The sequence below is a fragment of the Rutilus rutilus genome, assembly GCF_951802725.1.
Source record: "Rutilus rutilus genome assembly, chromosome: 25".
NCBI classification, from domain to species: Eukaryota; Metazoa; Chordata; class Actinopteri; order Cypriniformes; family Leuciscidae; genus Rutilus; species Rutilus rutilus.
The window spans coordinates 1,641,814-1,666,813 of NC_140229.1; the positions used below are offsets into that span (position 1 = coordinate 1,641,814).

The 25,000-nt window shown below is 40.5% G+C and overlaps 1 protein-coding gene across 8 annotated transcripts in view; it reads right to left on the reverse strand.

The window, feature by feature from the left end:
• bmpr1bb (bone morphogenetic protein receptor, type IBb) overlaps positions 1-25,000 on the reverse strand; it is a 100,471-nt gene that overhangs the window by 43,931 nt on the left and 31,540 nt on the right. For 6 of the 8 annotated variants that reach the window (XM_084399920.1, XM_084399921.1, XM_084399924.1 and 3 more), the window contains one exon: positions 13,236-13,296. The exons of the other annotated variants lie outside the window; for them this stretch is intronic. Coding sequence is in view for 1 of the 6 variants with exons in the window: in XM_084399919.1 (XP_084256045.1) it covers positions 13,236-13,296 (61 nt within the window). In the remaining 5 variants the exon portion in view is untranslated. The remainder of the gene's footprint in view (positions 1-13,235; positions 13,297-25,000) is intronic. 8 annotated transcript variants of the gene reach the window in all.

Below are 25,000 nucleotides of genomic sequence, written 5' to 3' on the forward strand. Positions count from 1 at the left end.
AATTTTAGTTTCAGCTAACTATAAAAACCCTGTTTTGGATATATCTTTTTTATCACTCCATAAATCAGAAAATACTGTAAACAGACAAAAAAAAAATACATACAAAAATAACACAAAACTATATAAATCAGGAGAATTACACTATATGAACAAACCCCCCAGTAAAAATCTTCAGAATAGATAGGAAGAAAAAGAAAACTGTAAATTTTGGTGTATATAATAAGTGATACTGAAGTGGAGAAAATACTCTTTAAAGATATGTATTGTCATTGAAATCTGCAGACACAAACAGATAAAGTGCAATAAAATAAACACTTAAAAGTGTAGTTTGGATGTTTTCCTCAACTAGTCTGAAACAACACAGTATGAGATGCCAAACGGTCTCGAAAAAAACCTCTAAATCGACTAGTGCATGAAAAAACAATGTACGTTTTACTCTAAAGCATTTCAGCTTCCCTCACTAAAGACAGACCCTGAGCGTTTAATTGTTCTAATTCCTGAGAGCTTCTCCAGGCTTCATGTTGTCCTGCTTTCAATCTCCCAGCATCCCAACCGTGAGCCATTGGTGAGCGAGAGAAAGATGATCCTCATGAATATGCAAATCCAGCACAATGCACTGTCACGGAGAATGAGACAATGAGCGAGGCTTTGAAGTCACTCACCGGGAATGCTGGGTAAGCAAAACAAAACTCCTCAAGAGGACTAAGAAAGCGTCACAGCAAGAATCATGCGGGGGACGCTGGGTAAAGAGGCATAATCACTCTTCTAGAAACAGCTTTTTAGAGCATTTTAAAACCCGCTGATGCCAATGTGCCGCTGCAAGGGGTTTAACAAAAGGGCAAAACTATTTGGAGGAAGTTTAGAAAGGAAAACCAATGTGGGAATTGATTCATTACAGTAACGGCTGACTTCTATAAGCATATTTTTATGCATCATAACAGTGCAAGATTTTCCGTTTAGCATCTAAAACAGACATATAACAGCTAAAGGACAATATCTGAGTATTATACGTTTTTACACAATGAAACTGTGAATGTTCACTCGTGCTTTACGACTGATATTTGCACACTTGTACTACCATTAAAAATGTAAGTCGGTATTTTTATTTTTATTTTATTTTTGAAAGAATGAATACTTTCTTTCGGCAAGGACATATTAAATTGATCAAAAGTGACAGTAAAGACATGCATAATGTAACAAAAGATTTCTTCTTTTGAAATATTCCTCTTATTTACAGTACAAATGTCTTCAACACTGATAATAATCATGAAGGTTTCTTGAGCATTAAATCAGCATTTCTGAAGGATACATGTGACACTGAATTAAATAAAATTAATGCATTTTTAGCTAACTGTGATTTTGTTTATGTACATTTATGAAATGCATAACTCAGATCACTGTAATGTGGACTCATGCACTTTCTGTAAAGCTGCTCTGAAATGATGTGTATTGTGAAAAGCGCTACACAAATAAACCTGAATTGAACTGAACTGAAGACTGGAGTAATGATGCTTTGATCACAGGAATAAATGACACTTTACTGTATATTCGCATAGAAAACAGCAGTTCTACATCGTAATAATATTTCACTATTTTCACTGTATTTTTGACCAAATAAATGCAGCCTTGGTGAGCAGAAGAGACTTCTTTCCACAACATTACAACATCTTGCCGACCCCAAACTTAGTGTATAAGTATAAGAAATAGGCTCTTCTGGTGTGTAAAACACCAAGAAAGGATTCTGCAGACGCCATGACGTGAGCGACACCTGTAAACATCTCACCTGAGAAGCATCACGGTCATCTTACTAAAGCAAACACGGCTCATAACAAGAAATGGCACAGATGCATTGGGGTGTGTGTGTGTGTGTGTGCGTGTGTGTGTGTGTGTGTGTGTGTGTGTGTGTGTGTGTGTGTGTGTGTGTGTGTGTGTGTGTGTGTGTGTGTGTGTTTAATCAGCTGTGTTTGGGTTCTTACACACACAGGCCACTGGTTAATTAGCAGGTAAATATCTGAGCTTGTAATCCAAGGTTCAAACTGAAGAACTAAGTAACTCAGACTCATTCCAGGAGAAGTGGAAGTGAATCCCACAGATGTGACGTCTCAGTCAGTGTGACTCAAATGAAGTGTTAAAATGAAATAAATGAAATTATAATCCTTTTATAATTTTATTTTATTTTTGTACTTTTTGTTGTTAAATTCTGATTGTTTGTGTTGTATTTTGTGGTTTTAAAATTTTGTTTTGTTGATTGTTCGAGATAAATAAAAATGAAATGAACTGAAGTGTGTTATGACTGTGTGTTTTCACTGCAGGAGCTCTAGAGTTTCTGTGCTTCACTAAGTAGTGCGCATGTGTAAATGACATCAGCTCGTGTTAGTGTGAGCACTAATGAGAAAACTCAATATCTGAGAAACAGATTATGAAACATCAGTCCTCTGTATGAAAACCATAAACCTCGATTTCATCTAATGTAAGTTAATTATAAGAACCTTAGACATTAAAGGGGCGGCTGATTATGATTTCTTTAGTTAGTGTGTAATGTTGCTGTTTGAGCATAAACAACATCTGCAAAGTTACAACGCTCAAAGTTCAAAGCAAAGGGAGATATTTGCTTTTACAGAAATCGCTTTTTAAGGACTACAACAAACGGCTGGTAGAGACTACACCACATTCCTCCCGGGTTAGTGACATCACCAACCCTAGAATTTACATAAGCCCCGCCCCCGGAACACGATTTATAGATCATCATGACAGAATATGCTATTCAATGACTAGAAGATAACTACACATAAGCTTCATAAACTCTTCAACTAATCATTCAGAAATGTCCTGTTGCTTCTACATGTTGTCACTTCTCGAGTCTCTCCATCATTGTCTGACTCCGGTTTGAACATAAAAGGCTAAAGGTTTTTGAATTGTTCAGTGCTTGTCTGTGTGAGATAAAAGGACACAAGCTCTTGAAGCTCCGCCCTCTGCGCCGGGAGCAGCAGCTCATTTGCATTTAAAGGGACAGACACAAAACTGTGTTTTTGCTCACCCTCAAAAAGTGACAAAATTAACATGCGATATAAAAATATCTGTGGGGTATTTTGAGCTAAAACTTCACACACACTCTGGGGACATCAGAGACTTATTTTACATCTTGTGAAAAGGGGCATAACACCACCCCTTTAATATATTACTAATGTACAGTAGAATGTACTTCTCAGAGTTTATTAAAAGTTTATTAAAAAGTGTTTTTAAGAAATATTACACAATTTCCATCTATGTTCTAAAACTCTGCCAAAAAAAAAAAACAAGGAGAAAGGAATTGTTCATATTTCATTTGATTACATTTTAAAAGATTAAATAAATCATAACATTTTTATGCATTAATTTAATTACCTCTGTTTTTTGATAATAAATTTGTATTAAATCATAAAACACAGAATCCAGAAATATTAAAACACAGACAAGACAGAGTTTCTGGAAAATAAAACACAATTCATAGGGCGATATTGTTAAAATTCTATTAAATTGTTAAAGTTGTATAAATTCAATTGATTAGATTTCCTTTTTGATTATTCAACTTTAATAAACCATTAAAACAGAAAACAAAAAACATACTCAGAATTTTGGGAAAAAATTTAATGAAATTTGGGGGGGGGAAATTAAACAGATTTCAAAGGGCCCTAATTATATTCAAGTGAAGCAAAATTTTAAGTATGATGGAGAAAATGAAGCCTTTAGTTCATCTAAGATTCATCCATCCTGGCCAGATATTTGTGTGTAAAGCGGTTAAATCTGCTGCACCTGTGGACAAGCGACCGGTTTCACACACATTTGTCCATTGTGTCGGAGACGCGTCGTGATTTTCCATCATCAAGGCCAAAAACAGCACCAGTTTCTAACGAGACGGCTAGTGCCAAATCATCAGTTTATTCAAAGAGATTATACACATTATACAACACTCTAAATTCAGATTGGATGAGCTAAAACAATTGCTCATTCTGATTATTAATTGAACAAATTGACCATAAAGCAGTTGTTTACACTTTATCAAAGCAAAAAGCCACGACAGGCCGTGCATCGAGTGATTTTACCCCAGTTAATGTCTAAAAACACCCCTTAAACGTGGTAAAAACACAGCCTTGAGTGGCTTGCTTTCTGTGCGTCCTGATTCAGCAACAGGACAAACAGACTTTTATGTGAGTTTTATAAAGAGCAGCGTCTCCACACACCACAGCTCAACACTTCCCTCTTTATCCTGCGTTACTGATCATTCTGGCTCCTCTAATATTCACATCCGTCAGTGATCAGTCATAGTTTCCAGTTACACATTCATAAACCTTTTCATTTTGGAGTTTTAAGAAAGGTTTTAGTCTTTGTTTCTTGTTGAAATGCTGCTTTTGCTGTGCATGAGAAACATGACACCATTTCTACAGTCTGAATGCAACTACCAATGACCAATCATGAGTCAGTATGCAAATATCACAATGACATCACTGCTGATTTTGAAAAGTGATGTAAGTCAAGGGGAATTTTTTTACTTCAATCTGAATTATATGTGTGTGTGTATATATATATATATATATATATATATATATATATATATATATATAGAGAGAGAGAGAGAGAGAGAGAGAGAGAGTCACAGGTGTATACAATATATATACCAATGAAAACAGACTGCATATGTATATTTATGCAGATATATGATGTTTTTATTACTCAACAGGAGAGTAAGGTGTTTTATTGAACAGATAATCTGCCATATGAAGCTCACTGTAAAGCATTATCTATTGTGAAGATCATTTCATCATGGTTGTTGTTTTCTTCCGCAAAATGCATGTAGTTTTGTTTATTATTATTAATGTTTTTTTTTATTTATTATTAATATTAATATATTTTTTTTTTATTATATTTTTTTTATTTTATGTTGTTTATTATAGGCCAACAGTTCTCATATTTGTTGAACTGAAAATATACAAATAAAAGCTAATTCAAAATATTAATAAATAATATTTATATATAATTTAATAGTATATTAATTATACTAAAATAACCCTGCTGAATAATAAAAATAATACTAATAGACTGTTGGATGAATATCAGTATTGTCCTCTTTCCAAACTGCAGTGATCCAGTCGCACTAATAAAGCAGATTAAAACTGAACCTGTGTGATGGTTTTAGCTTGTTTTCTGCACACTGACTATCCCGAAAAACAGACACACGCTTGTCTGCGACTCCAGTAAAACAGTATTACAGACAGAATCACTGGAGCGCTCGACCGACCAACACCCAGAGCTGCGGGTTAACACTCTGATGATGAGAAACACAAACAATGACTCTATTCTGGACACACCACACAACAAATCCATGTTCACAGAGGTAGATTCAGTCGATTACTGATGAATTACTGAAAACATGGCGTTACTGGAACCACAGAGCAGTTCGTTTGCAGGCATTTATTTGTGCAATAATTCAGTGCTCATTTATTACACTTATACCACAGTTACCGACAACACCAACATTTCAAGACTTTATCTACACAAAGCAAATGCATTTATAAATGATATTTATTAAATTCTAATAATAACTTTTTTTATGGTTTTAGTTTTAGTTAACTATAATAACCCTGGTGCAGACATCCACTGTACTGTATGCGCATTACTGTAAATGTGATTTCAGTCAAAGGCCGTTCTGTGATCATCTCCGGCCCGTCACAGATGTTGCACATGGATCTTAACATGAACTGAACCCACAGCATTCCTTTAGCATTTACTTCCCATTATTAATGTGCGAAAACACGCGGCCAACCTGCCAAACTCACAGGAGCGTTTAATGAAGGGGTTTTTGGTAAGTGTCTGAGCACAATGGAACCCGAAGGCTCTAATTAAGACAGTCCAACAAAGCCGAACCGACACCAGGGGTCACGACCCCGACCCATAAACCCTCACTGACCCCCACACCTGCCTGATTACATTAGACTCTGTGTATGTGTGTGTGTTTCAGATGCACAGAGCCTCGGCATCACTCTTACAGTGATCTACTCTACTCTAATCTACTCTAATCTACTCTAATCTACTCTACTCTACTCTACTCTACTCTACTCTACTCTACTCTACTCTACTCTACTCTAATCTATTCCACTCTAATCTACTCTAATCCACTCTACTCTAATCTATTCCACTCTACTCTACTCTAATCCACTCTACTCTAATATATTCCACTCTACTCTATTCCACTCTACTCTACTCTAATCCACTCTACTCTACTCTATTCCACTCTACTCTAATCCACTCTACTCTAATCTATTCCACTCTACTCTAATCTACTCCACTCTATTCCACTCTACTCTAATCCACTCTACTCTACTCTAATCCACTCTACTCTAATCTACTCCACTCTAATCCACTCTACTCTAATCTATTCCACTCTAATCTACTCTAATCCACTCTACTCTAATCTACTCCACTCTAATCTACTCTAATCCACTCTACTCTAATCTACTCCACTCTAATCTACTCTAATCCACTCTACTCTAATCTGTTCCACTCTACTCTACTCTAATCTATTCCACTCTACTCTACTCTAATCTATTCCACTCTAATCTACTCTAATCCACTCTACTCTAATCTACTCCACTCTAATCTACTCTAATCTATTCCACTCTAATCTACTCTAATCCACTCTACTCTACTCTATTCTACTCCACTCCACTCCACTCTACTCTACTCTACTCTACTCTAATCTATTCCACTCTAATCTACTCTAATCCACTCTACTCTAATCTACTCCACTCTAATCTACTCTAATCCACTCTACTCTAATCTATTCCACTCGAATCTACTCTAACCCACTCTACTCTAATCTACTCCACTCTACTCTATTCCACTCTACTCTAATCCACTCTACTCTAATCTACTCCACTCTAATCTACTCTAATCTATTCCACTCTAATCTACTCTAATCCACTCTACTCTAATCTATTCCACTCTAATCTACTCTAATCCACTCTACTCTAATCTACTCCACTCTAATCTACTCTAATCCACTCTACTCTAATCTATTCCACTCTACTCTATTCTAATCCACTCTACTCTAATCTATTCCACTCTACTCTACTCTAATCCACTCTACTCTACTCTATTCAACTCTACTCTAATCCACTCTACTCTAATCTATTCCACTCTACTCTACTCTATTCCACTCTACTCTAATCCACTCTACTCTAATCTATTCCACTCTAATCCACTCTACTCTAATCTATTCCACTCTACTCTACTCTAATCCACTCTAATCCACTCTACTCTAATCCACTCTACTCTAATCTATTCCACTCTACTCTACTCTATTCCACTCTACTCTAATCCACTCTACTCTAATCTATTCCACTCTAATCCACTCTACTCTAATCTATTCCACTCTACTCTACTCTAATCCACTCTAATCCACTCTACTCTAATCCACTCTACTCTAATCTATTCCACTCTACTCTATTCCACTCTACTCTAATCTATTCCACTCTAATCCACTCTACTCTAATCTATTCCACTCTACTCTAATCTACTCTACTCTAATCTACTCCACTCTACTCTAATCCACTCTACTCTACTCTATTCCACTCTACTCTAATCCACTCTACTCTAATCTATTCCACTCTACTCTACTCTAATCCACTCTACTCTACTCTATTCCACTCTACTCTAATCCACTCTACTCTAATCTATTCCACTCTATTCCACTCTACTCTACTCTAATCCACTCTACTCTAATCTATTCCACTCTACTCTAATCCACTCTAATCCACTCTACTCTAATCCACTCTACTCTAATCTATTCCACTCTACTCTATTTCACTCTACTCTACTCTAATCCACTCTAATCCACTCTACTCTACTCTAATCTATTCCACTCTACTCTATTCCACTCTACTCTAATCTACTCCACTCTACTCTAATCTATTCCACTCTACTCTAATCCACTCTACTCTACTCTATTCCACTCTACTCTAATCTACTCCACTCTACTCTACTCTATTCCACTCTACTCTAATCTACTCCACTCTACTCTAATCTATTCCACTCTACTCTACTCTAATCTATTCCACTCCACTCTACTCTAATCTATTCCACTCTACTCTATTCTATTCCACTCTACTCTATTCTATTCCACTCTACTCTAATCCACTCTACTCTATTCCACTCTACTCTACTCTAATCTAATCTACTCTAATCCACTCTACTGTAATCTACTCTACTCTACTCCACTCTACTCTAATCTACTTTAATCTACTCTACTCCACTCTACTCTAATCTAATCTACTCCACTCTACTTTACTCTACTCTATTCATTAACTAAACCTAAAACCATGAAAACATTTGCATTATGTTAACTGGCATAAAAAAATCAAATATGAAAAACAAACTTTAAAATTATTTTATTTATAATAATATTTTAATTTGTTGGCAAGGTAACATTTCTCATTTTTATTTAGTTTAACTTGATGTACAATTTTTAAAAACGTTTAATTCATCAAAGAATCCTGAAAAAAGTATCACAGGTTATAAAAAAAAACACTGAGTGAGCAGCACAACTTTCTCCAACATTGATAATAAATCTACATATTAGAATAATTTCTGAAGGATCATGAAGATTGGAGTAATGGCTGATAAAAAAAAAATCACCTTTGCATCACAGAAATAAATTATATTTTAAAGTATATTAAAATGGACAATCATTATTTTAAATTGTAATAATATTTTTTTTTCTGCATTTTTGATCACATAAATGCAGACTTGATGAGCATAAGAGACTTCTTTCAAAAACATAAAAAATAGTAATGTTTTCAAACTTTTGACAGGTACTGTATGCATGTATATATATACACACACACACACAATGTCAAGAGTATATATACATATATATATATTTTTTTTATTTCTTAATTTGTTATAAAACTAATTATAATAATGTGCTGGCGACAGATGCACGGTGGTGAAGGTCTGGCTCAGGGTTTGGGTGATTATAGATAAAAGGACGAGGTCAAGAGTTCATGCACCAGTGTTCATATTCACACTGTAGAGACAAAGCGATTACACAGCGCTGCGCTAACGAGGCTCTGAGCAACCGGTGGCGCCACCTGACTCCACTCGCCAATTAAAATCCCACAAACCACGCCGGCCCACACCAGAACACACGCAAATATCAAAGAAACCCAGAAGAAAGTGCACAAAGAAAGAAGAAACAAAGAGCAGCAAAACAAGCCAGGCTTTAGGATCAGAAAAACAAAAACTGATCTTCTCACAGGCGTTTTGATGTCTCTCATACAGGCTGTGATTGTGTGTGAGGACGGCCAGGGGACATTCACACAACACACAATAAAACACACTGACCACCAGTCAAAGGTCAAGTGTGTCGGTTCTGTCACTGCTACCAAACAAAATCAATACATAGTGTCAGAGGTCACACTCAAACAAACAGATCATGGCAAATGTAGCATAGCTAAATCTGCATATATGACAAGATGCAAATATGTTTAAAAAATACAGATATAACTGTAATATATATAGTATTGTATGTCTTTATTGTCCACCAAAGTGGAAAATTGCCTTGTATAATTATGCACACTTATTAATAATAATATATTGAGAATTTGTAATTGATATTACAAAAAGTATTTATTTTTATTATTAATATTTATATAATTATTTTATTTTAATTATATATTTTTATGTTGTTTAATATAGGCCAACAGTTCTCTTATTTGTTTCCCCTTATTTAGGATTTCATGATCCTTTAATTTATAGATATGACCAGTGAATTAGTTTGAATACTGTTTTAACAGCAGATCAGACTGGCAATAGGAGAGGGCAGTTTATAAAGGAGATCAGGAGTGATTATTAGAGAAATAAAAGGCTAGATAAGCTAGAAGTCATTTCTTAACCTTTAAAGTCTAAAGATGTCAGCAGCAGCACAGCTTTATAAAATGCACACTGTGACATCACTGTGACATCACTTAGAATGTTTAGACAGTAACTACTCAGTTTGTTTGTTTGCAAGATTTGAAGACAACGGTATTCATTCTGCACGTTTTACTCTGCTCGATTGCATATTCTGTTAGATATAATAGTCTGATATTTTCAGTCTGCAAGATTGTGTAAGTTTGCACGGTTGTCTAGAAGATTCAGTGCCTCTGGGACTACCACTGCCTCTGAGACTACCACTGCATCTGAGACTGTAAGTGCCACTCAGACTGTCAGTGCCAGACTACCACTGCCTCTGAGACTGACATTGCATCTGAGATTCCCACTGCCTCTGAGACTCCCACTGCATCTGAGACTTCCACTGCCTCTGAGATTCCCACTGCATCTGAGAGTCCCACTGCCTCTGAGACTGACACTCCATCTGACACTGTAAGTGCCACTCAGACTACCACTGCCTCTGAGACTGCCACTACAACTGAGACTGCCATCACCTCTGAGACTGCCAGTGCCAATCAGACTGACAGTAAAACCGAGACTGCCTCTGCCTCTGAGACTCACACTGCATCTGAGACTGCCACTGCATCTGCCACTCACTGTAAGTGCCACTCAGACTGACACTGCCTCTGAGGCTGCCACTACAACTGAGACTGCCTATGACATTCCCACTGCATCTAAGACTGACACCGCCACTGAGACTCACACTGCCTTTGAGACGTCCACTACAAATAAGACTCCCACTGCCTCTGAGACTGACACTGCATCTGACACTGTAAGTGCCACTCAGACTGACACTGGCTCTGAGTCTCCCACTGCCTCTGAGACTACCACTGCCTCTGAGACTCCCACTGCCTCTGAGACTCCCACTGCCTCTGAGACTCGCACTGCATCTAAGACTCCCACTGCCTCTGAGACTCCCACTGCATCTAACACTGTAAGTGCCACTCTGACTGCCACTGCATCTGAGACTCCCACTGCCTCTGAGACTTGCACTGCATCTAAGACTGCCACTGCCTCTGAGACTCCCACTGCCTCTGAGACTTGCACTGCATCTAAGACTGCCACTGCCTCTGAGACTTGCACTGCATCTAAGACTGCCACTGCCTCTGAGACTCCCACTGCCTCTGAGACTTGCACTGCATCTAAGACTGCCACTGCCTCTGAGACTCCCACTGCCTCTGAGACTTGCACTGCATCTAAGACTGACACTGCCTCTGAGACTCCCACTGCCTCTGAGACTTGCACTGCATCTAAGACTGCCACTGCCTCTGAGACTCGCACTGCATCTGACACTGTAAGTGCCACTCAGACTGACACTGGCTCTGAGTCTCCCACTGCCTCTGAGACTCCCACTGCCTCTGAGACTCCCACTGCCTCTGAGACTCGCACTGCATCTAAGACTCCCACTGCCTCTGAGACTCGCACTGCATCTAAGACTCCCACTGCCTCTGAGACTCCCACTGCATCTAACACTGTAAGTGCCACTCTGACTGCCACTGCATCTGAGACTGCCACTGCCTCTGAGACTCCCACTGCCTCTGAGACTTGCACTGCATCTGAGACTGCCACTGCCTCTGAGACTCCCACTGCCTCTGAGACTTGCACTGCATCTAAGACTGCCACTGCCTCTGAGACTCGCACTGCATCTGACACTGTAAGTGCCACTCAGACTGACACTGGCTCTGAGTCTCCCACTGCCTCTGAGACTCCCACTGCCTCTGAGACTCCCACTGCCTCTGAGACTCGCACTGCATCTAAGACTCCCACTGCCTCTGAGACTCCCACTGCATCTAACACTGTAAGTGCCACTCTGACTGCCACTGCATCTGAGACTGCCACTGCCTCTGAGACTCCCATTGCCTCTGAGACTCGCACTGCCTCTAAGACTGCCACTGCCTCTGAGACTCCCACTGCCTCTGAGACTCCCACTGCCTCTGAGACTCCCACTGCCTCTGAGACTCCCACTGCCTCTGAGACTCGCACTGCCTCTGAGACTCGCACTGCATCTAAGACTGCCACTGCCTCTGAGACTCCCACTGCCTCTGAGACTCCCACTGCATCTGAGACTGCCACTGCCTCAGACTCCCACTGCCTCTGAGACTGCCACTGCATCTGAGACTGCCACTGCCTCAGACTCCCACTGCCTCTGAGACTACCACTGCCTCTGAGACTTCCACTGCATCTGAGAGTCCCACTGCATCTGAGGCTGCCACTACAACTGAGACTCCCACTGCATCTGAGACTGCCTCTGAGACTCCCACTGCACCTGATATTCCCACTGCCTCTGAGACTGTCACTGCTTCTCAACTGCCACTGGATCTGATACAGTTTTTGCTTCTCAGACATCCACTATCTCTGAGACTGCCACTCCCTGAAGACTTGAACCCCTTTTAACATCTGTCTCATTCTTTATACAGTGAAATAAAAAATACCTTTTTACTCTTGGATTTCTTTCCTATTCTCTGTACTTTTCTGTAGGAAAGTAAATGCATGCCACTGCGAAGTGCACGGTAGGAGCCACAATAAATGCAATACACTAGAAATGCTTTTCATGTCTGAAATCATTCCACAGTGAAAAGCAATGGCGTCTTATTTCACTTAATAATTAAACACTAAACATAAATTTGCTTTTTTATTTATTTATAATTTGCACCAAATTATCAGATGTAATCTGTAAATGTAATCAGATCAAATAAATAGCATTACAACAGTTTGGCACTTTACACCTCTCAAGTGTTGTGGAGTAATTTTGGAGAATGAAGAATGAAATGTTTTCTTTAAAGGAGTGGCAAAGGTGGTGTTATAAGAAGATGAAAATATTTTGATAATTCTTTAATTAGTTTTAATTCAGTAACTGTCTTTGCTTTGGAAGAATGTATTTACGTTGCCATAAAGAAATGATGCAATGATCGGCACAATATATATAGCCTATATACATTTATATATTTCTTTTTATATCATATTTTGTTTTTGTATTTCATATTATTATTTTACTATGTACACATTTTATTTTCCATTATATCTTTATAATTGTATTCTTTTTATAATACATTATTATTCTATTGTGTATAAATACAAGTATAAATATATGCATATTTCTATGTATATTTTTTCATGTACTGTATGTATTTCATTATGGGGTCACAGGGAACAAAGCGTCTCTCGGGTTTCTCAGACAGGCGGATATTTCTGTGACCTATTCATCACAGTCCTCACAGCAGATTTACGGCGCACGAGAGTCGGATACGGATAGCTGGAGAAACTCTCACCTGTGTGTGTCTGTCTGAGGACGTCACAGTCTGACCATCTGACCTTTCACCTGTCACACACCTGACAGAAAAAGAGAGACTCATTTCAGAAGGATCACGTGACTCTGAATGGGTGAATGATTCTATTTATGATGTCAAATAAAAACTCTCATTAGTCCTTAAAAAGAAGAGTGTTTATTTGAAATAGAAATATTTTGTAACATTACAAATGTTACAATCAGGGTTTGAAATTAACACCCGCCAAACCGCCAAATGCGGGTAAAAATCAACTGGGGTGGGTAACGCTGTCAAATCACTGGCCAATTTGGCGTGTTACTTTATTATGTTTACTCACTTTGTGGAAGTTCGTGGAACTTTAACACAAATACTCAACTCGTGAGTCATCATGATATATTAAATACAGCGAATTGTGCAGAATCTGCTCATATCTGGCTTACTTGAACATGACCATCACTACGCAACAAATAACAGCGTGCTTGAAAAAAAGCATTTGGTTAACAAAAAGACATTGTTATTTTCCAGCATCCTACATTTTTTTATGTTCTTTGTACTGTATTGACTATTGATCTGTCATTTTTGGTGAAAAGGATGTGGATGAAAGAAGGGATATATATATATACTATATATATAATATATATAATTATAATTTTTTTGGCTAGTAGAATGGCCGGTAACTTAAACATTTTGTAACCAAAGTGGCCAGTGAGTGAAAAAGTAAATTTCAAACCCTGTTTACAATGTAACATTACTCTCACTTTTGATCAATTTAATGCGTCCATGTGTTACTTTCTCATCACTGAGCCTGTGAATCAGTGAAATAACGAAGCTAGTGCTTCACATCTGGATTCAAATCACAGTCGATCAGTGCAATGATATCCGACGTCACAGGACGACTCCTCTGACGTTTGTTTTCCACTTCCACAATGTTTCAGTGAATGTTCCCTCACACTCCTCGTCAAAAACACAAGATTGAATGAGTTTGTGAGGGACAGTAGGGGTGAACCAGCACGCCAACAAACTAACAACTCAATTACCAACATTACGTCTCTAAACCTTATCAGATCACAGCGTGACGGAGGACGAGACCTCGGCGGACACAAACATACACCACCGGTCAAAAGTTTGGCATCAAACGGATAGAAATGAATACTTTTATTCATCAAGGACGCATTCAACTGTAAAGACATTTATAATGTTACAAAAGATTCTATTTCAAATAAACACTCTTCTTTAGAACTTTCATTTCATCAAAGAATCCTGGAAAATAAAGTGTTCAGGGTTTCCACAAGAATATGAAGCTGTTTTCAACACTAATAATAATCATAAATGTTTCTTGATCATCAAATCATCATATTAGAGTGATTTCTGAAGGATCATGTGACACTGAAGACTGGAGTAATGATGCTGAAAATCAGCTTTGATCACAGGAATAAATTACACTTTACTGTATATTCACACAGAAAACAGTTATTTTACATTGCAATAATATTTCACTATTTTTACTGTATTTTTGATCAAATAAATACAGCCGTGGTGAGCAGAAGAGACTTTTAAAATCATAAAAAAGTCTTACAGACCCCATTTTTGAATATCCTGTTTTATCAAGAAATATTACAGAAGCAAAATGTGTTCCTGTTTCACGTTGACTTTGAATAAAATGTTTTATTTGCTGCTAGAAACATGAGAATCACGTTCTCTGCTGATAAACAGCATATTTTTCTGTTATTTGCACTTTTCCACGTTGGCGTGCGCGTGTCAGATGGACTCTGATCGATCTCTCGCCGTCTCTCCTCATCCAGAGCCTGTGTTTTCTTCTGCTAATGTATCATAACCTCACTGCAGTCAATAAACGCTGGAAACGCAATCCATCTCTGAAATATCACTCCATTCACTTACTGTAAAGCTGAATATTTGTGCCTACAGATGAGTGGAAACAAGAGGGATGAATCTCTCTGTGACGCGTTCGCGTCAGTCTGTTACTCACTGGTTTGGCAATCGTGTAATTATTTGTAATAATCTTTTTCTGTACTTTTGATTAAATAAATGCAGGCTTGATGCGCATAAGGGACTTAATGTGTGTGCAAAGTAGTACTGTACTATTATACTATTGCTGCAAAATTATCAAAAATGTTAAAATAATAAAGTCACCTTTTCGCGTGTTGTTGTCAGCCTGCACTTCACATAATAGGCCTGTAGGCCTGGGCTTCAATTAACAGACTATGATAGTTTCATCAAATGGTAAACTGTGGCTAAATACAACTGACTTGAATAATATACTTACCATTAATGCTACTTTTGGTGCTGGTTTGTGCAGTGCTTTATGGTCAATTAACATCCATTAGTTCAACGACGCAGATTCAGATCTGTCCATGTATTTTTCTAAATATTTATTTATAAATCATCGCTCAACTTCACATTGTCCAATGAAATTCGAGAGCATCGCTTCCTGAGCAGACTGTGGGATACCTACGTTTACACTAGTGCATTTTCATTTTAAAACATATAACTTTTGCTATGGTTGTGCCTGCCGTCCACACACTCCGGAGTTTTAGACCCTCGAAAACGGAGACTGACCCCGTCAGTCAAGACCATAGACAGTATATAAACTGGACACAGCGACCCCGAAAACCGAAACATTGCCCCCCTGGTCAAGACCGAAGACAGACACACGCAACTTGACAGAAGTGACGCAGTCCATAGCAACGCGTTATAGCAACGACACCTCAGACTAACGGCTACTTTATTTAGGCTACTTTAGTTTTGTACACCTTGTCATGTTAATTATAATCAAATGCATTTAGTTGTATTGACCACAATCTTATCATTGTGGTCTCTCTCTCTCTCTCTCTCTCTCTCACTCACACACACACACACACACACACACGTGACCCCTGTGACCTGTTTCTCCGAGCACAGGCTGGTTAAATTAGCAGCACCTGATCCGTAACCGTGTCCGTCACAGAACGCTCTCATTCACGGCAGGTTCCTCGTCACATGGTCATCATTAGGGTCAGTGGCACACACACACACACACACACACGCGCCTCTTCCCGATCAGCATACGTTGAAACCTCCCGGTGTAATTTTCCATGCACTCTTGCACACAGTGAAGGTGTGTGTGTGTTAATGCAGCTCAACTCCTGAGAGACAGCAGACCATCAGATCAACACATTCAGTCCATTACAGACCAGAACTACAGAACCAGCCTGTTACCAACAACAGCAGTCCAGAACACTACAGTACACTAGACTACACACTACACAACAGTACACTACACTACACTATCTGTAGTGTGTACAGCACACTCGTCCTCTGTATGCAAACCCTGAATGACTTACCACATCTGCTCTAATGTGCAGGACACAACAGAGTATCCCACAATGCAATGTGCTCAACTTCACCTTCCATTTCCAGCATGACAGATGCACCTTTAGCTAAATTAAGTGCAAAAAACACAACTTAAACAATCACCAAAGTCTTTTATTTTAATGCAAAGCTGTTTTTACACCGATGTTCATTTAATAGAAATCATCTGATATTTTACTTCGCATCCAAAATGCTCTAAATACTAAATATCAAACAGAAAAATAATCAAATGAGATTGAAGCAAATGGGCATTTACCATGAGTAAATCATATATATAAGCTATTTAATTTAACTATAATTTATATATAACTAATATTACATTTTTTATTTTATAACTATTTTTATATATTTTATTATAAACTACATATAAACTGTAATACTAAACTAAAACTATATATTTAATATATAAACTATTATTATATATTTTATTGTAAATTATTTTTCACAAACTATTCTTGCGTATTTTATTATTCATTTTTATTATATAAACATTTGCAAAATGATTAATAAACTCGTACACATTTTATTATAAACGTAATGCATAAACTTAAAATATAATATTTAAGCATTTAACATCTTTTTCACTCTGAGAAAATTATTTTACAAAATCAAAACCTATATTACAAATGCAAAATAACTTGGTGAGTTGATAACTGGATGTCACTCGCGATATTAAATATGCTGCATGATAAAGTCATCTTGTGTGACATCTTGCTGGAGATGTTTAGCAGGATTTTTGAAAATATGAATGCATAATGTTTCACATACACTAGTCAAAAAAAAAAATAGCACACAGTACGATCATAATGTTCCCTAAATGACAAGAAGGAGCGCGTTTTAGACTATTTTATACTATTAAGTCATGAAATTGTGGTAAAGCAGCATCTGAGAGGATGAGCGTATGAGTTTATGATTATTATAATTATTACACCATTATCAGGCCTGAACACAAGCGCTGCCAGTGAAACTGAGACAGGATTACAGCTGACAGGGAAGTGGAGGACTGGCTCTTATCTGATGAACATCTCCTCGATGTCACACTGAAACACGCTGGTGCTGTCGGAGGAGCAGAGGTGTTTCAACCACAGAATCATCATCACGTCGCCCAGAAGAACACCAGTACACCATCTAGCAGGATTACAGCCACTATCACTAACCACTAATGACATCAGCGACAGAAAACACACTGATATTAGTGGAAGACTGAAGACATTATGATTTATGGCACACATATGGCACATCATTTACTTATAAATACTCAATATTATCTTGTGTTAAACCATATGACTCTGTATATATTGACTAAAATGTTTATTTACTTATGAATATAAATAGTATATTAATACATATTAATTGCAATAAATGATTTATATTTATAACTAGATACATACATATATATTTATTTTTTTAATTTTTTATTAAATATATAATATATATTAAATTTTTATATATCTTCATTTTTTATATAAGTATATATATTATAAACAAATGTTTGTTAAATAATAAACTTATTTGATTAAAAAATAATCAAATAATTTTTATATATCTTCATTCTTATATTTATATTATATATAATACTATAATATAAATATAAGAATGAAGATATATAAAAATTATTTGATTATTTTTTAATCAAATAAGTTTATTATTTAACAAACATTTGTATATATATTTATATAATTTGATATTTACATGAGCAAATAATGACGACATTAATTTTATAGTGAACTTTCCCTTTAACACTCTTATAAATGTTAATATCTAAACATTGTAATCTGTGCCAGATCTTCATTGCTATATGGGGCTAAAGTGTCCTGGGTCATAAATGTGTTATTATTACGTGAACGCATCGGTATTCCCGAGTGAAGTTTGCTCTATTAATAACTCACGCATGAACGCATGATCATAAACAGTTGTTGTTGTTGGAAGAACACCTTCGTCTGACATCAAACCTGCAACTATGAAGTCGTGTGTGGATTTAGGAATGCAGTGCGTACGTGATAAATCCTACGTTTGATGCATTAGCCAGGATGGGTGGCATATGGACAGTTGCATATTTTGCGGGGGATTTGAGGCTGGTATGATGGGACGGGTGTGCTGGAACTAATTGAGAACACATGAGAGTGAGCAGGACCAGTCAACATGTCCCTTCAGGGCCTCCGTAGGACAGTTCAACAAAACTGACAATCTTTCATCATTTACCACGGCCCTGTAAATGCATGCGACTCACAAAAGAAGAGATGACGTTCTTCTATACAATGAAACTAAATAGAAACAGACATTGTTGTGCAACAACAACAACAAAAATCATAAAAGCATAATAACAATATTCCATATACATCTTGTGCACTATATTCCTTCTGAAATGATATGATGATTTTATGTGATTGTGAGGAACAGACTGAAAGTGAAAAATCTTGCCCTCCACCGTGACTCTCGCTATATTTGCATATTTAAATTTACTACACTGCAAATCATCATGTGAATTCATACTTGATTTAAATATGTAATGAATTAATAAATACATTTAAATTTGCATATATAAATGTACTACTTTGCAGTTCATCATGTGACTATACTTAATTGAAATATGTAATGAATTAATAAATACATTTACATATATAAATTTACTACTTTGCAGTTCACCATGTGACTATACTTAATTTAAATATGTAAAAAAATTACATTTCAATTTGCATATATACATTTACTACTTTGCAGTTCATCATGTGATTTTATACCTAATTTAAATATGTAATAAATTGATATTTAAATGTGCATATTTAAATTTGCTAAGTAAATATAATTATATGAAACTGGAAACGATGTCATTCATTTCCAGTTATTTTTGCAGAGCTAAAGAAGTCTGTTATTGCAAACTGGTATTTGATATAATTTTATTTTAATTTATTATTTTATGTACATTTCACATTTGTCTGCTACATTTCATAGGGCCTTATAATTGTAAAAACTGTAATAAATTATTAAGTTGTTAAAGTTTTATGAATCAAATTGATTAGACATGCTTTTTGATTATTAAAATGTAATTAAACCATTAAATCAGAATCCAGAATAGAATAATATGTAGTGCAAATAGTTTCACCGTTTACTATACTTCTGTTCTTCTAGTTACAAAATAATACATTAAAACATTACGTAAAATCATTTTGTTCAATGCACAGGAAATATTTGCACTTATTTTTCAAGAATAAGTCCAAAAACCAAGACGAAAACCCACACACATCTCTTTCTGTGTTTCAGAGGAGAAAGAAAGTCACAGTGAGTAAAGTTTCAGGCTTTTCCCTGTAATAGTGCAGATCATATAAAGTGTGCGAGCTCATTCTAGGTAAAGCTCTGCAGGATCATGAGCGTCTGGAGCTCTGGTTCTCACCTGCGTTCCCTAGAGCAAACTAAAACTCATTTCTGAACATATACTGCGCAATTAAAATGTTTAGGGTTCGACAGCCAGCGTCAGGCTGAAGGAAACAATAGAACGTGTGTTTAAGACCTTAAAAGTTTCCATGCACGCATCCAGTTCCTCTGTCAGAACAATAAAAGCAGCATAAAGAGCGAGAGAATGTGATTCAGCGACAGCAGACTCTTCCCTGACTGAGAACACAACACGAGGCAATATTCTCTATCTCTCACACACACACATACACACACATATATATATAAATAACGTTCAGCATGTTTGTTTGTTTGTGTGTGTGTGATTGTGAGTGAGTGTGAGTGTGAGTGTGAGTGTGTGTGTGTGTGTGTGTGTGTGTGTGTGTGTGTGTGTGTGTGTGCGTGTGTGTGAATGTGCGAATGAGTGTGTGTGAGTGTGAGTGTGTGCGAGTGTGCGTGTATGTGTATGTGCAGACATGTGTGTGTGTGTGTGTGTGTGTGTGTGTGTGTGTGTGAGAGTGAGTGAGTGTGTGTGCGTGTATGTGTGCGTATGTGTGTGAGTGAGTGCGTGTGTGAGTGTGTGCGTATGTAAGTGTGTGTGAATGAGTGTGTGCATGTGTGATTGTGAGTGAGTGTGAGTGTGAGTGTGCGTATGTGAGTGTGTGTAAGCCGAGATTGCAGAAGAACCGCACAGCTGTTGGGAGTTTGGCTGCATCTGCCACAACTGTGATTTCATGGAACAAAGCAGGAATGCCATCAAACTGTCAGGCCTCACAAACACACACACACACGTCTGTCTCCACCTATTTTAGCCTTCGCTCTGACGTTCGGCTGCGTCTCAAACACTCATAACTATCTCAGCAGCCACATTTATTTCTATATACAGTCCTGATTGTTTCAAAGCAGATTCACTTTGTTCAATGATTCAGAGTCAATGATGCAAAGTTCAAATACGAGACATCCAAATTCAGCTCTACTGAAGACAACACTGTCATTATTCAGATCAATTCAGTTATTTTTTTGTTCTCATCCGATTGTGTCAGTGCTGATAATTCTATAATATTAGTGTATATTACATTATGGAAGAGAAGTTGCAATTCTTCTCTATTGTGTCATATATCTGAGTGAAACGAACACACAGGCGCTGAGAGTCCCGCGTCCCGAACACACAGGCGCTGAGAGTCCCGCGTCCCGAACACACAGGAGCTGAGAGTCCCGTGTCCCGAACACACAGGAGCTGAGAGTCCCGCGTCCCGAACACACAGGCGCTGAGAGTCCCGTGTCCCGAACACACAGGCGCTGAGAGTCCCGTGTCCCGAACACACAGGAGCGAGAGTCCCACGTCCCGAACACACAGATGCTGAGAGTCCCGCGTCCCGAACACACAGGCGCTGAGAGTCCCGTGTCCCGAACACACAGGAGCGAGAGTCCCACGTCCCGAACACACAGATGCTGAGAGTCCCGCGTCCCGAACACACAGATGCTGAGAGTCCCGCGTCCCGAACACACAGATGCTGAGAGTCCCGTGTCCCGAACACACAGATGCTGAGAGTCCCGTGTCCCGAACACACAGATGCTGAGAATCCCGCGTCCCGAACACACAGATGCTGAGAGTCCCGCGTCCCGAACACACAGATGCTGAGAGTCCCGTGTCCCGAACACACAGATGCTGAGAGTCCCGCGTCCCGAACACACAGATGCTGAGAGTCCCGCGTCCCGAACACACAGATGCTGAGAGTCCCGCGTCCCGAACACACAGATGCTGAGAGTCCCGTGTCCCGAACACACAGATGCTGAGAGTCCCACGTCCCGAACACACAGATGCTGAGAGTCCCGTGTCCCGAACACACAGGCGCTGAGAGTCCCGTGTCCCGAACACACAGATGCTGAGAGTCCCGTGTCCCGAACACACAGATGCTGAGAGTCCCGCGTCCCGAACACACAGATGCTGAGAGTCCCGTGTCCCGAACACACAGATGCTGAGAGTCCCGCGTCCCGAACACACAGATGCTGAGAGTCCCGCGTCCCGAACACACAGATGCTGAGAGTCCCGTGTCCCGAACACACAGATGCTGAGAGTCCCACGTCCCGAACACACAGATGCTGAGAGTCCCACGTCCCGAACACACAGATGCTGAGAATCCCGCGTCCCGAACACACAGATGCTGAGAGTCCCGCGTCCCGAACACACAGATGCTGAGAGTCCCGTGTCCCGAACACACAGATGCTGAGAGTCCCACGTCCCGAACACACAGATGCTGAGAGTCCCGTGTCCCGAACACACAGATGCTGAGAGTCCCGTGTCCCGAACACACAGGCGCTGAGAGTCCCGTGTCCCGAACACACAGATGCTGAGAGTCCCGTGTCCCGAACACACAGATGCTGAGAGTCCCGTGTCCCGAACACACAGATGCTGAGAGTCCCGTGTCCCGAACACACAGGCGCTGAGAGTCCCGTGTCCCGAACACACAGGCGCTGAGAGTCCCGTGTCCCGAACACACAGATGCTGAGAGTCCCGTGTCCCGAACACACAGATGCTGAGAGTCCCGTGTCCCGAACACACAGGCGCTGAGAGTCCCGTGTCCCGAACACACAGATGCTGAGAGTCCCGTGTCCCGAACACACAGATGCTGAGAGTCCCGTGTCCTGAACACACAGGCGCTGAGAGTCCCGTGTCCCGAACACACAGGCGCTGAGAGTCCCGTGTCCCGAACACACAGGAGCTGAGAGTCCCGTGTCCCGAACACACAGGAGCTGAGAGTCCCGCGTCCCGAACACACATGCGCTGAGAGTCCCATGTCCCGAACACACAGGCGCTGAGAGTCCCGCGTCCCGAACACACATGCGCTGAGAGTCCCGCGTCCCGAACACACAGGCGCTGAGAGTCCCGTGTCCCGAACACACAGGCGCTGAGAGTCCCGCGTCCCGAACACACAGGAGCTGAGAGTCCCGCGTCCCGAACACACAGGCGCTGAGAGTCCCGCGTCCCGAACACACAGGCGCTGAGAGTCCCGCGTCCCGAACACACAGGAGCTGAGAGTCCCGCGTCCCGAACACACAGGCGCTGAGAGTCCCGTGTCCCGAACACACAGGCGCTGAGAGTCCCGCGTCCCGAACACACAGGAGCTGAGAGTCCCGCGTCCCGAACACACAGGCGCTGAGAGTCCCGCGTCCCGAACACACAGGAGCTGAGAGTCCCGCGTCCCGAACACACAGGAGCTGAGAGTCCCGCGTCCCGAACACACATGCGCTGAGAGTCCCGTGTCCCGAACACACAGGCGCTGAGAGTCCCGCATCCCGAACACACAGGAGCTGAGAGTCCCGCGTCCCGAACACACAGGCGCTGAGAGTCCCGCGTCCCGAACACACAGGAGCTGAGAGTCCCGCGTCCCGAACACACATGCGCTGAGAGTCCCGTGTCCCGAACACACAGGCGCTGAGAGTCCCGCGTCCCGAACACACAGGAGCTGAGAGTCCCGCGTCCCGAACACACAGGAGCGAGAGTCCCACGTCCCGAACACACAGGAGCGAGAGTCCCACGTCCCGAACACACAGGAGCTGAGAGTCCCGCGTCCCGAACACACAGGAGCGAGAGTCCCGCGTCCCGAACACACAGGTGCTGAGAGTCCCGCGTCCCGAACACACAGGAGCGAGAGTCCCACGTCCCGAACACACAGGAGCTGAGAGTCCCGCGTCCCGAACACACAGGAGCTGAGAGTCCCGCGTCCCGAACACACAGGAGCGAGAGTCCCGCGGCCCGAACACACAGGTGCTGAGAGTCCCGCGTCCCGAACACACAGGAGCGAGAGTCCCACGTCCCGAACACACAGGAGCTGAGAGTCCCGCGTCCCGAACACACAGGAGCGAGAGTCCCACGTCCCGAACACACAGGAGCTGAGAGTCCCACGTCCCGAACACACAGGAGCTGAGAGTCCCGCGTCCCGAACACACAGGAGCGAGAGTCCCGCGGCCCGAACACACAGGTGCTGAGAGTCCCGCGTCCCGAACACACAGGAGCGAGAGTCCCGCGGCCCGAACACACAGGTGCTGAGAGTCCCGCGTCCCGAACACACAGGAGCGAGAGTCCCACGTCCCGAACACACAGGTGCTGAGAGTCCCGCGTCCCGAACACACATGGTGGTCATAAAGGGATGGACATGGTCAGAAACAATGCTCAGGTAGGCCGTGGCATTTAAACGATGCCCAATTGGCACTAAGGGGCCTAAAGTGTGCCAAGAAAACATCCCCCACACCATTACACCACCACCACCAGCCTGCACAGTGGTAACAAGGCATGATGGATCCATGTTCTCATTCTGTTTACGCCAAATTCTGACTCTACCATCTGAATGTCTCAACAGAAATCGAGACTCATCAGACCAGGCAACATTTTTCCAGTCTTCAACTGTCCAATTTTGGTGAGCTTGTGCAAATTGTAGCCTCTCTTTCCTATTTGTAGTGGAGATGAGTGGTACCCGGTGGGGTCACCTGCTGTTGTAGCCCATCCACCTCAAGGTTGTGCATGTTGTGGCTTCACAAATGCTTTGCTGCATACCTCGGTTGTAACGAGTGGTTATTTCAGTCAAAGTTGCTCTTCTATCAGCTTGAATCAGTGGGCCCATTCTCCTCTGACCTCTAGCATCAACAAGGCATTTTCGCTCACAGGACTGCCGCATACTGGATGTTTTTCCCTTTTCACACCATTCTTTGTAAACCCTAGAAATGGTTGTGCGTGAAAATCCCAGTAACTGAGCAGATTGTGAAATACTCAGACCGGCCCGTCTGGCACCAACAACCATGCCACGCTCAAAATTGCTTAAATCACCTTTCTTTCCCATTCTGACATTCAGTTTGGAGTTCAGGAGATTGTCTTGACCAGGACCACACCCCTAAATGCATTGAAGCAACTGCCATGTGATTGGTTGATTAGATAATTGCATTAATGAGAAATTGAACAGGTGTTCCTAATAATCCTTTAGGTGAGTGTATAGTGCTGATTTAAATACTGT